This window comes from Amphiura filiformis, chromosome 2, assembly GCF_039555335.1.
Source record: "Amphiura filiformis chromosome 2, Afil_fr2py, whole genome shotgun sequence".
NCBI lineage: Eukaryota > Metazoa > Echinodermata > Ophiuroidea > Amphilepidida > Amphiuridae > Amphiura > Amphiura filiformis.
In genome coordinates, this window is record NC_092629.1 from 27,890,234 (window position 1) to 27,904,508 (window position 14,275).

At 40.2% G+C, this 14,275-nt stretch overlaps 1 protein-coding gene across 1 annotated transcript; it reads right to left on the bottom strand.

The window, feature by feature from the left end:
• Positions 1-9,754: 9,754 nt before the first annotated feature.
• On the bottom strand, positions 9,755-12,101 carry LOC140146051 (N-alpha-acetyltransferase 40-like). The gene is made up of 2 exons (XM_072167797.1): positions 12,024-12,101; positions 9,755-10,830 (listed from the first exon to the last, which is right to left on the bottom strand). The coding sequence occupies exons 1-2, from the start codon at positions 12,092-12,094 to the stop codon at positions 10,665-10,667; spliced, it is 237 nt and encodes a 78-aa protein (XP_072023898.1). The 5' UTR covers positions 12,095-12,101; the 3' UTR covers positions 9,755-10,664.
• Between the last annotated feature and the right edge of the window lie 2,174 nt (positions 12,102-14,275).

The following is a 14,275-nucleotide window of genomic DNA, read 5'->3' on the forward strand; positions in this document are numbered from 1 at the left end:
GTCCAACGTGAAGTGGCGGAAGCTCCGGACCAGCACTCCTGTCATGATCCTCTTTCATCTTCTCCTTTTTCTGGTGGAGTTTCTCTGCAATGTCTTGTGCTTGTTGCAGATTTCTAGGGTTCTGGTAGCTCGGTAGCGTTGTCCTGATTTGTCTTCCCATCAATATCTCTGCTGGAGATGGGAGATTGGAATCGATGGGTGTTGCTCTCAAGTTCAGCATGGCTACTTGTAGATCTTGTTTGGTAGCTTTGCATTTTTTGATCAATGCTTTCACTGTTCTAACAGTGCGTTCAGCTAGTCCGTTCGACCTGGGATACCTGGGTGAAGAAGTTGTATGCTTGATCGCCCATTTCTCGCACATGGCTTGGAACGGTTGTCCTGTGTACTGGGGTCCGTTGTCAGACATGATCTCTGCTGGTGCTCCCAGTAGGCTGAATGTAGCCGCTGCTGCCCGTGACACCGTCTCGCTACGGGTGTTGGTTAGTTTGTGTAGCACGGGAAACTTGGAGTGGTAGTCTGTGATGAGAAGGTAATCTTCGTCATCCAGAGTGAACAGATCAGATGCTAGTTTGGTCCATGGGGTTGTTGGTATCTCGTGAGGTTCCAGTGGTTCTTTCCGTTGGCTTGGTTGGTTTTCCTGACATAACGCACAGTTTTTCACGAGGTTTTCTATATCCTGGTTGATTCCAGGCCAGTATACCGACTCTCTAGCCAGTCTTCTGGTCTTCTCTATCCCCATGTGACCTTCATGGAGTTGTGTAAGAATGTCCTGGCGTATTGGCTCGGGTATCACCACTTGGCATCCTTTGAATATTACTCCATTGGACACACCTAGTTCGTCCCGACATCCCCAATATGGTCGGATGTCTTTTGGAAGTTCCTTGATGGTGTCTGGCCACCCATTGTTGATCACTTGTCCTAGTGTTCTAAGGACTGGGCTCCGTGCAGTTTCTTGCTGCATGGCTTCTTGTTTGTTGCGACCGAAGTTGATCAGATCGACTTTGTATACATCTTCCACATCGTCACAGTCTACGCCTTCGACTTGGATGTCTAGTGGGATCTCTGCTGATTTATTCGGGTTTGGCAGGCGACTTAGTGTGTCTGACAGTACCATTTTGCTCCCTGGCTTGTACACCACCTCGAAATTGTATCCCTGGACCTTGACTAGTAGACGCTTTAGTCGAGGTGGTGCACTTGCCAAGGGCTTTTTGCATATCATTTCCAGTGGTTTGTGGTCGGTTTCCACTTTGAAGTTGTTCGCAAACAGGTATGTATGGAATCTAGTGATTTCAAACACAAGTCCGAGGGTTTCTCGCTCGATGTTTGAGTAGCTGGATTGGCATTCAGTTAGGCTTTTCGAAGCAAACGCAACAGGTTTGTTGTCTTGTAGCAAGCATGCGCCTAATCCTTTCTGTGATGCATCTACTTCCAGAGTGGTAGGTTTCTCAGTGTCGTAGTATCGTAGATACGTTTCTGCTGACATGAGGCTCTTTAGTTCTTCATAGACTGATTGGTGGTCTTCCTGCCACAGGAAAGGTATATCCTTTTTCAGCAAGTCTCTTAGCGGGTTAGCTTTCGTTGCTAAATGTGGTATATATCTAAAAATCGCTGAAGATCTTCCTTGTCTTGAGGTGTTGGCATAGCTTTCAGATCTTCGACCTTCTTCGGGTCCGGTTTGATACCGTCGGCCGTGTACACTGATCCGAAGAAGCTGATTTGGCTCTTGCGTATGGTGCATTTCACACTGTTAAAAACTAGACCTTCTTTCTTGGCCACCTCCATCAGCTGGACTAGGTTGTTATCGTGTTCTTCTAGGGTTTCCCCAAAGACTACGATATCATCAGCTATGCACACACATCCGGGAACCTGCTCCACGATCCTGTCCATCTCCATCTGGAAGATGTCCTGGCTTATGGACAAGCCAAATGGGAGTCTGCGGAAACAGTAGCGTCCAAATGGTGTGCGGAAGGTGGTGAGGTCTTGCGAATCCTCCGCAAGGTGGATAGACCAATAACCGGCCTTAGCGTCTAGCTTGGAAAAGTGTTTAGCTTTTGCGAGCTGTGGATTGATTTCTTCTAAGGTGGGCATTTTGTGTGGACACCTTTTGAGGCTATTATTGAGGCGCTTAGGATCCAAACACACCCGCAATGTCCCATCCTTTTTGACGCTGGTGGTGATGCTGCTGCACCAGTCAGTGTGGTAGTTCACCTTCCTTATTATGCCTAGCTGTTCCATCTTGTCTATTTCGTCCTTTAGTTTGCCTTTCAGGTGGACTGGATACTTCCGAGGCGCGTCAACCGACGGTGAGGCGTCCTCAATAAGATGGATCTTGGCTTTGCGTTTGAAGTTGCCAATTTTGTCAAACTGGGCAGGGTATTCAGTCTTCAAGTCTGCCACGGTGTTGATGTTGATGGTATTGATGCTGTTTGCATCAACTGCAGGGCTATTTGCCATTAGAATGTTTTTCTTTGTCCGTCACTTCTTTGTCCAACATAGTTAGTTCGAGTCTTTGTTTAAATAATTTAAACTCCTCGCTTACGTCTGGTACATCCCAGTTCATTACTGGATATTTCGAAGCACAGATTTCGGCGACGATATAAAGTTCCTTTATAGTCCGTTATAGTCAAGCGGTAACAAAATTTCCACCGGTATATTTCCATAAATACGGTACCGAAGGATGTGAGTGTTCGCTTTATATAGTGTGCCTTCGTTACGTGTTTAAAACAAGTTGCAGTTCAATTCTTGGTTCAACGAGTGACTCGCTCGATAGCAGAATTCGTGGCCTGCGGCGATATTCCCTGTGGCGAGGGATGGTCTGTTGCACTTGACCATGGTGATGTGGCGATGAGTTAGGAAATTGTCCCGATCTAGACGAAATCCTCCGTTGATTTGGATCAGAGTTCCTCTGTCAAATCCATGGAATTAATCCCACATGCTGCCACCATGAAGTAATATACAGACACGGTTCTGATATATAATAATGATATTTATTATCACTGCCCTGGTATGATGTTCATCATGATTGGTCTTAAGTTTTGGCTGCCCAGATTAGGGCGCTTCACACCTAGAGTTCTGTGTACGCTTACGCGTAAGATAATAGTTCCTGGATGATATCACAACATAGACCTCATACGCTTAATTTGTAAAAGGAAATCGGAATAGTTTCACTTTGATACGGCGTATCCGTATTCAGTGGAGACCAAGTATGCACCCAAAAGTAGGGCAAGCTTTGTTCAAATAGGGGAGACCGTGGCAAAGTGGACCAAAAAATGTTTGTCCAGCCCAAACAGGATTAGGCCTATGAAGCAAGGGATAAATTTCTATTGCATAGTTCTGAGTGGGGTCTGTTTCCGATGTTCCACTTTGCCCCATCCACGTTGGACATGTTCCACTTTTGCCCCGACAAAGTGAGATTTCTCCCAACATGCATCACTATCATGTACATTTTTGTACGCTCATGTATGCTACCCCTGTTACCATGCATAGGGAGACTTAAGGGAAGGGGTATGAACGTTTGGACAGTATTTATTGTGGGACATTAGAGCACATCAGACATATCGAATTGCATTCTAAATATGAAGGATGTCCTTCTGATATCAAATAATTTCGATTTTTTGAAATTCGCAATGTAATACACATTTTATGGCAAATCATTAAAAATTGATATTTTTGATATTTAACAGTACTCGAAATAAACTTTATAAATCTGATGATTTATATTTCAAGTGTATGTAGGTGGGATGAAAAGCCGATGATCAATTGAAAATTTTGACCTTTCATATTGAAGATATGGATTTTGTTTCCCAAAACACCAAAATAAAAAAGGTCTTTTTGGGAAAAAAATCCATATCTTCAATATGAAAGGTCAAATTTTTCAATTGATCGTCGGCTTTTCCTCCCAGCTACATACACTTTAAGAATATATCATTAAATTTATAAAATTTACTTCGAGGACTGTTATATCTCAAAAATGTGAAAAATATCAAATTTTATTAATTTGTCATAAAATTGGTATTATATCGTAAATTTCATAAAATGAAAATTATTTGATATCAGAAAGACATGCTTCGTATTCAGAATGCAATTCGATAGGTCTGAGATGCTCTCATGTCCCACAAAAATACTGTCGAAACACTCATTCCAGTTCCCTTAAGCCCATCTATCAATAATATTGACGAAGATAAACATAATGAAAAACAGACATTTTCTGTAAAAAGCACACCAGGCGGTGGTGGAAGAGATATCGTAATTTTTGACGTCGCCATTGGATTAACACATAATCATGAAATCTTCACAAACAATTCTAAATTTGTTAGGTGGTGTCAAAGCAAAATTATCTTACTCTAAAACCGTTGGGGTACGACAATTTACCACACTGTACATATGTTATTTTTCAATTTATAAATGCTAACTATGTATTTTGAAAGGGGCTGTCAGCCTTGTATTTTCGCCAGCCTCGAACGTCACGTGCCGTGTGACCTATGCCGCCTGAAGCACACATGGCTATCTAGCATTGCTATCTACTGTAGATAGCAACATCTTTGTTCAAATACTAGCTATGTAGCATTGCTATCTACTGTAGATAGCAACATCTTTGTTCAAATACTAGCTATCTAGCATTGCTATCTACTGTAGATAGGAACATCTTTGTTTAAATACTAGCTATCTAGCATTGCTATCTACTGTAGATAGCAACATATATTTGTTCAAATACTAGCTATCTAGCATTGCTATCTACTGTAGATAGCAACATCTTTGTTCAAATACTAGCTATCTAGCATTGCTATCTACTGTAGATAGCAACATATCTTTGTTCAAATACTAGCTATCTAGCATTGCTATCTACTGTAGATAGCAACATTTTTGTTCAAATACTAGCTGACATTTTTTTGGTTCAGGTTCATCAGGTTTGGTAATTAACAAATGAAAAGGTTTTTTTTGTCAAAACCAGTTGAAGAAACTTACATTTTTTGCTGACAGTTTCGTCAGTGAACCACTGACTTTCTCGAAGCTTGGTGTTGTTGTGATGATCCAACGGCTGATGACTGGTGGGAAGTTAACAAAAATTTGGTGCAGCGATGGGTTCACCAGTTAGTCATCTTACAGCCAACATCTTTATGGAGTGGCTTGAGCAACAAGCAATCCTCACTGCTCCCCTAGAGTGCAAACCCCGCGTATGGAAACGCTATGTGGATGACATGCTCAAAATTGTTAAGAGACACGGCTGAAAGGCTGACGGCACATCTTAACCAAGTTGATACCACATCCAGCATTAAATTCATGTATGAAGTAGAACAAGATCAACAAATCCCATTCCTAGACACGCTCATAGTACGGAAACCTGACAAGTCCATCAAACTCATGGTTTATAGAACAAAAGACTCACACAGACCAATACTTGTCTTTCACTTTCCACCATCCACTCCACCAGAAAATGGGTGTGGTGCGTACCTTACTTGACAGGAAGGATAGAATAGTAACTGAGGCCCTAGCCAAATGTGGCTATCCCAAATGGACAATAGACAGTCAAGAAACAAATGGAAGAAAAACAACAAAGAAAGACTAAGAAAAATAAGAGCACTACTTCTGATCAAAAAAGTAAAGGTCTAGTAGTGATCCCTTATGTAGCAGAACACTTAAGAAACATGATATCGCAACGGCCATGAGACCACATAGCACGATCCGAAAAATGGTGGTCCACCCAAGACAAGCAAGAGCCGGTAAAAAACCCAATTTTGTCTACGAAATCTCTTGCGGTAGCTGCGAACTTATGTTGGTGAAACAAAAAGAACTTTTGGCACGCGCATGGATGAACACAGAAGGGAGGCAGAGAAAGCGAGTCAACAAACATAAACAAGATCAAAACGAAAGGAATCCGAGAGCCATTTCAAGAACTCGGCTATTAGTGACCACATAGCCAGGACTAATCATATTATCAATTGGGGGAGGCAAAAATCTTAGAGAGAGAAAGTGATAGGAAAGCGAGATGGATAAAAGAATCAATTCAAATCAGGAGAAGGGGGTGAGGAGTTATGAACAGAGACGAAGGGGTCTTCAATCTGAGTCATGAGTTTGATCCACTGTTGGAGACTTGTAGCAAGACTAACATCACTACTGGAAGTGATATAACTTCCCGCCAGTCATCAGCTGTTGGATCATCACAACAACACCAAGCTTCGAGAAAGTCAGTGGTTCACTCACGAAACTGTCAGCAAGAAATGCAAGTTTCTTCAACTGGTTTTGACAAAAAAAAAACCAAAAACCTTTTCACTAGCTGACATTGCTATCTACTGTAGATAGCTAGTATTTGAATAAAGATGTTGCTATCTAGCATTATCTACTGCACATAGCAACACCTTTGTTCAAAAAAGGGGAAAAGAACATGGACCTTTTCCAACTTCTATATTTCTGAAGTTTATAATAAAATGCCCCCAGTCAGAACGCACAAAAAACTTCAGAACTTTAAAGCCAAGTATGCTAGACCTTTGGTGTTTTCAGTATAATAGCCTAATGTTTGTATAAATTATATCAACTCAATTGTCAAAATTGCCTCCTTTGATCCCCATGAACCAGATCGTGTTACATCTATACCTCATATCCCTGGCTAGAGAAACCATCCCTCAGTATTTATACCACTGATACCAAATGTATTCTATGACAGAGACAACAAAGATTATCATAAAACAAGCAACAATTTCTAATATTTTTTTTATTTTTTTATTCACTCTATACCTTGAAAAAGTTCACATTTACACATTTTAAGTACCCCATTTCAGGAATGCACTTGAGCATTATCCTGACAGCCAATGGCTGACAATGTTGCTGCCAGGCTGTCAAAATTGAAACCGACTGGCTGATAGCCATTTAATGCTCAATTAAAACCTACTCAAACCTTCCCATCATGCCACAGTAATGAGTCGTTATCACTAGCACATAATTTTGCCACATTTTGTTTATATTTCATGTGTGATTTGCTCCACAGCGATGCCTTCAATTTTTCTTGAATTTCTACTGTTTCATGATTGTAAAGCACAATGGTGTACTAAAACACCATGTGAGAGACTAAAGCCTGAAGTGCTCTCATTTACAGTAAAATTAAGTTTTATAATAAACATGGGGATCTCGGTTTTATTCGCCACGTTCACCAATTGGGTGATGACTAGGCCGACACATCTTGTGCATGTGTAATTGTGTATCATTGACGTATAAACTGTGTGTATATCGCTATTCGTTTTTAGTTATACGACTTATTTAAACATTTCAGCTGTATGTAGCGCCGCTCAATAACGATCGGCGAGCTAATACATGAATTGATGTGCACCAAACAAAGACACTCAGCAGCCAGGTCTCGAAACTAACAATTTGGGACTTTACGCTCATTTTGTGGGAATAACACCCTTTCCCAACCTGGTTCCTAGTCATTTGCAGAGTTACCTGTCAATCAAACTCGGAAATGGTTTGTTTATGATTTGTTGTGATGATTAAAATGGAAAACAGCTGCCCTATGGTTAGTTTTTCACCTTCAAACATACAAATCACCTCAAAAGTTACATCAAATGCAAAATTCCGAGTTTATTTCTGTCGATGACTAGTAATATACCACCAACTTGACATCCACTTACCTTACCAATTCTACTCCATTTACATACACCCCTAAATACAATCATGTATGTATTCATTAACTTCACACAAGTTTTTTTTTTTTATGGTATAGGTCTATTTTATCAAACTCACACCCCTTTACCCACACCCATCCCCCACACAAACTATTCTTACTTTACTATCTATTTACAAGTTACACTATAAATTTTTTATAATATAAAACTTCAGTAAATGTTTTTTGTCACGAGTACTTTGTCATACTCTAGTTTAACTGGACAATCAGTGATTCACCCTATGAATTAAAGGTGTGACCTGATCGACAACCTCATCCCCCATTTTTCTTCCATCAAAACTAGACTCGCTTGCCAGTCCTATATGCTGTGCCTATGTATATTATGGACTGGCTCTCGCCATTTTGTCTATCTATAGGAAATGCACACTTAAAGATGTGCAAAGATCAGATATTTGAAAAATTAAAGATGTGCAAAGATCAGATATTTGAAAAATTTCCAAATTTGGTCAATGGTATAAAAAATTGGTACCCACCTTATTGTGCTTGCTAATTTAAGCCTCAGTTGAAACAAAATTATGGATAGAATGCATTTAAGTGTCCAAAAAGGCAACATTATCGTCAAAGTTCTGCACCCTTGTGAAGGGTGCATAATTTGAATCAAGAATAAAAATATCCAATCTTTGCGATCAAAAATACAAAATTACAACTTTGGATGTACTATTGGCAAAAGACAATATTGCCAAACAATATAGAATAGAATATTCAACGTCAACTGGTCAAAATATTGAAGAAATGTGCTCCCCAAACATGTGGAAAGTGCGCAATACAATTCCCATTCAAACGCATGAGTAACTGAAAGTGCATAATCCAGGCCAATCAAAACTGACATTTTGGTATCAGACGTCAGAAGAAAGCTCATATTTTTCTTATTATCCCAGTAAAATATAACCCCGGGCTTCTAATACAATGATTATGTGCCTTTTCACCGTTGCATTTTTTGTACCACACATTTCTCACGAAATTAGTGCTTTCACATTACCCCTGTAAATGCGTCATAGACTAGTAGAGTGCTTACCTACATTGCCACCTTTTTAAACAAGATGCGAACAACATATTTGATTGAGACACACATAGCTTCAGCATGAGACATTTTCTATAGAATTTACAATAATGGTCACCGCAGGGCAGTTGGAGCAGCCACCCTCTTCCATCGTATGTTTTACAAGGAGGCCCCTGAGTTGTTATGCCAGCTGATGCCAGACATCCATGTCCATGACCCCAGGTTGCGACGGTCTGTGAGATCCCATGACCTAGCAGTGGAAGTCCCAAGATCAAACCTTGTCAGCCATGAAAGATCATTTCTGCCATCTACAGCCCAACTATGGAATTCTCTACCTGCCCAAATTCCAGCCATTAGATCGAGGGCCAGCTTTAGCAGGGAGGTTAATCGCTCGTCAGCAGCTTCTAAATGATTTAATGCCCAGTTATGCCATGTCGTAAAAAAATAAAATGGTCTATGCTTTGAAATAATAGGACCAAGCATGCAAATATGCTAATAAATCATGTAGGCCTAAATGGCAAGAAAGACAACAATCTAATCACGACAACATCTGACATGACGGGTCCCAGCAAACATTACTTAACTGGGCCAATACTGGACCCTGTGATTGGGCCAATTCATGATTGCACACCGGCGTTGGTCTGACAAGTAAAAATTACCATTTTAAGCTTGCTCTCTCTTTTCCCCTTTCTCTCTTACCCTTTCATGACTCCAACTCTCTCCCAAAAACTGGCATGTTCAGCAAAAAAATATAAATTTGTCCAGTTTAGCTCCAGTACTGGCCCAATTCAACGCTGATGTGCAAACATTTATTGGCCCAATAGCGGTGTCCAGTATTGAACTTTATCATACCACTAAGGGAAACATCAAAGAACACCGCTAACCTGATATATTTTCGTATCTAGTCAGTGATTGCGTATTTTACGCTTTATATCTAGTCAGTGAGAGCGTATTTCGCAAGGGCGATACGCGTGTACGGCGAGCTACGCGTATAAAGGCGATTCGCGTATACCGGGCACGTAAAATGCACGCAATCTGTAATACGCGGAACAGTCATCTGTTGTAATGTTTTTCCTATTTAGTAGCAATTAAAATGTTTAAAAACGTAATTATTTCAATATTTAGAATGACTTAGTGGTATGATAAATTCGTTATTAGGTTCAGCGTCGGTATGGTACGGGAAATTATTGTGCGCTCAGTGTCATACTGGGTTCAGCCTTCGGCTTCACCCAGTATGACACTTCGCGCACGATAATTTCCCGTACCATACCTCCGCTTCACCTAATAACTAATAGTATTGGCCCAATACTACAATGTTTGTTGGGGTTAGACCTAGAACTCTGGCCATAGTAACCGTTTTTTACTTTTACTAGGGCCAGAGGCATTTTATGTTTAAAAAAGTCAGAAGCACTTCAATGCTTGAACGGACCAATACAAATGTGTCAGGTTGCTAAAAATACCCACTTGAGAAGCTGAGAACTTACCATTGTTAGTCATTCATAAAGCTGAATTTATATTTTATGCTTGATCACTTTTGCAGAAAAGTAATAATCTGCAATTGTTCCCTTTGAAAAAACAAAACCTCATCTTACAGGACACAGTTCATCAATCTCTCTATGTCTGTACAGGCACAAATTGACCTTTGAATGTGTTGGGTACAAAAACTAATTACTTCATTAGGTCAATTTCAGAGCTATAACTGTTAACTGGAAGTTAAAGCTCTGCATGCTAGCCATAGGCTTCAACATTAAAGGTCCAAGTTTTGTGATATTTTCTCTGGGTTTGTTTGTATTCATTTTAATGTATATTTCATGCTGGTTCCAAATATGGTCATGAAAATATACAATTATGAAATGTTTGACTTTTTTAAAACTTGTCGTCTGCAGTGAGTGGCAGTCAACATGCCTTGAGAGAGTTAATGGGCTGTGCCATTGGTAATGCGACTAAATTTTGGCTCATAGTATAAACAAAGTAAAGAAAGGCAAATGATCAACTAAGTGCTTCTACGGCGGTCTTAAAGGCTGCTTTGTTCTCTTCGTCTTCTTTTGAGACAACTTTCTCTTTCTTTGCGATTGGTTTGCTCAGTATTTCATAATCGTAGTCTTCTGGGTTCATGGGGTCATACTCGCTTGGCGATGTCTCATCTATGACGTACCTGTTAAGTAAATAAGAATATGCAATATCATCATTACTAATTCTTATTGCATTTGGTACTGCTGAACTCTATTAGGAAAATTGCTTTTAGGTGCTTACAAAATATTGTTTCAAATGTTTTAATAAAATTAATAAAAACAAATATTATAATCAAGATTACAAACTTTTTGTGTTTTAAAATTTAGTAAAACATTATAGAAAAAATATTTTTACACAAAATGTAATTGGTGATTTGCTCCCACGAAATGAGCGTAAAGTTGCAAGTTTGTGGTTTTGAGACCTTCCAATTATTGTCGAGTTGCTGTTCTTTGTTTGAAGACACCTGTACAGTCTGTAGTGTGTCCTTTGTGAATGGGAAATAATATGCTGTACTCTGTATTCAATCCTGTCCCCATTCACACATGACATACCACTGCCAACCCAACAGTTGGAAAGTCTCGCAACTCCAAACTTGCGACTTTACGCTCATTTCGTGGGATCAGGTCACAAACAGCAATTTTCCTGAGGATCCAAGTTCAGAAATATCACTAATAATATAATAAGTATGATACCAATACTGAAACTCTGAAAATTCTTGACAAATTTTCACTGAAGCAGGCCTACCCAATCTTTTTGCTTGGTACCACTCAAAGACTGCTAGTCCAAACAGATTTCATTCAAAGAGGACTAAATATAAAGATTTTGGAAACTCTTTAACTGTTTCAACTGGTTGTCCAATTGCAATGGGGTTTTCTGCAAAATGTAGCTTTGCAACTCCTTGCAAATTGAATAAGACCAACTTCAAACTGATTTTGCTTAATCACACCACAAATGTATAAAGTATGAAGTTGAAGCATTTTTGAGCAAGAGTTTGTACCCAATTTGAGAAAGATGATTTTAAACTTGCAGATTCTCAAAATATATTTTGTGACCGTTAAAATAAGTATTTCAGTTTAAACTAACACACTCTAATGTCAAAATTACTGATTTGAATTCCTTCTTTTCTCATTGGCTCAATATATGATGTCCCTCTTTTTAACAAATCAAAATAGTTCTTAGAGGCCATGAGGTTATCAATGCAGATTGAGATTAAATTTACGCGAGTGTAAGTTGGGACTTTCTTGAAGTGCACAGTAACAAAAACCAAATAATATTCACCAATTATAAACCAAACAAACTTCAGAAACTACATTATTGGCACATAATATCACTTACTTGAGGTTTTTGGTGAAGAATGCTGTAGCTGTTTTGTTGTTCTGGAACACCGTACACATGACTTTCTTCATTTGAGTCCTAATGAGGCAAAATAGATCGACATACTGAGTGTTAGAACTTTCAATTTAAAAGTTTATCTATTAAAGGTATGTGACTAGATTATGGTCCGATTGTAAGACAATGTCTTCTCTACCTCACATTGAGGCCCATCCCCAAGCATTCTTATTCCAAGTTCTGAGTTAAATTGTTCCAGCAATCTGGGATTCTAGCAAAAATGTGTATCATGTGACCCATAGAACAGTACACAACTTCCGGGGTGGTAACAACCAAGCTGCTGTGTTTTTGTCCATACCATCTAAATGAAACATATTCCAGGCCTAAACTTTCACTGCGGTACAAGCTTTCCTCTGATTCCAAAATATGCATTGTGATGGGGTCAAGTGGGGTGGGGATAAGGTTGTCAATCTGTCCAAGCACCTGTAAACTGCAGTTTTAAGTTCTAATAGATTTTCCAGGGTTCGCAGGTTTTTGCCGCAGGTGAAAAAACACGGTTTTAACCACTTGGCAAACAGTTTTTGCCGGCTAAAATGGCAAAAACTTAAAGTGATGAATAGTAGTCCAAAACAGAAATGTTTTGTAGACTCATAACCGGAGCGATCTTACCTTTCCGATGTTGATTAAGATACTTCTTGCATCGATCCCGAGATGCGGAAAAAACCAATAGTCATTTTGTCCCACATAAATGAATAAATAACAAAAATCCCCCGATCCCCCGGTGGACTCACCCAAAAGGTGACGTCACACCATATGATCGTCCCTTATCCGACTTGGGAACCCCTACTCGGACCAAACTTGTAGGGGGTGGCCGGGGTCCGGGAATAAACATTGGAAAGGTAAGATCGCTCCGGTTATGAGTCTACAAAACATTTCTGTTTTGGACTAGACTCAGTACACCGGACGATCTTACCGTTTCCGATGTTGAGTAAGATACTTCTTGCATCAACATCTGAAAGATCGATCTAGCAAGTAACCGACGGATGGAGGTACAAGATTGGTCAGCATCTGATCAGGGATCGGGATCGGGTAACGATGGTGTTCGCGAGGTCAGAAAATATTTTCCCCCAACGGTCGGGAAAACAAAAAAGACCACGCGATCACAGACATAAACCTCCTTACTTATTAAGTTCGGTGGTTAAGAATAGAGACACTGGTTCTTACCGTGCTGAGTATTCTGTATAGTCTGAAAACCTGGTACCCGTACACCACCGTATTATGATCGCCCGAACAATGTCCTGGTAAACCTCCCGCCCCGTCTCTGATTACTAACGTAAACGGAAGTATATCGTAGAGAAGGGCGAAGGTGGCTTCCGGGACACCGCCTGCAAGATCTCCTCAAGGGACAACCGGACGGCATACCCAAGATGATGAGATTGCTCGTGTCGAGTGGGTCGTGGGACGCGAAACCTTCGCGATCGCCCGGACTCCACCAACACCTGGACCAGCCATAGCGACAGCGGCTGGATCGAAAGGCTCTGTAAGGGTGATGAAATGTGGTCGTGAGTCCCTCGCAAGGCTTGTGTTCGGAAGAAATAGTGCTGCAGCGCCCTATCGGACACCCCAGCCTATCTTTGGCTTCAGCCGAACCTTGCCCAACCCTGGGGATTGGAGAGGGACGAATGTCGGTATGCACCGCGCCCGTTCGTAGCAGTTGGGTTGCAGCACCTACACAACACTGAACTAATAATTTTCGCCAATTACGAGCTGAACAATGTATAGCCCAAAAAATATAAAAACACTCGCATAGCTTAGGGTTTTTGACTGAAGGAAGCTGGGACTTGGGTACAGATGACTTTTTCTATCCCATCTTGAGATGTAATCAATTGTATCAAGCATTAACATTTGCAGTGTTATCGTTTTTCATTTGTATTTAATGAAAGTACTGGGCATTAATATTCAGGGTACAATAGAAAACTATTGGTACCTATTGGGGCACTGATAGTGCTATTGGACCAAGTTAAGACATTGCCTCATTTCAAATATATAGTTTTAGTTTTGGTTTTGGTTTTGGTCACGTGGTTTCCTATTGTCCTGCCTAACCACTTGAGTCACAAGATATCGAACTCTTTGTTTCTACCTTTTGTTTAAAACTAAACATTTGTGACGGGTAGTTTCGGTTTTGGTTTCAGTTTCTTATAAGTGGTGTGACGAATAAAATTACAGGATTTTCGAGTTACCTGATCTAAGTATACAAA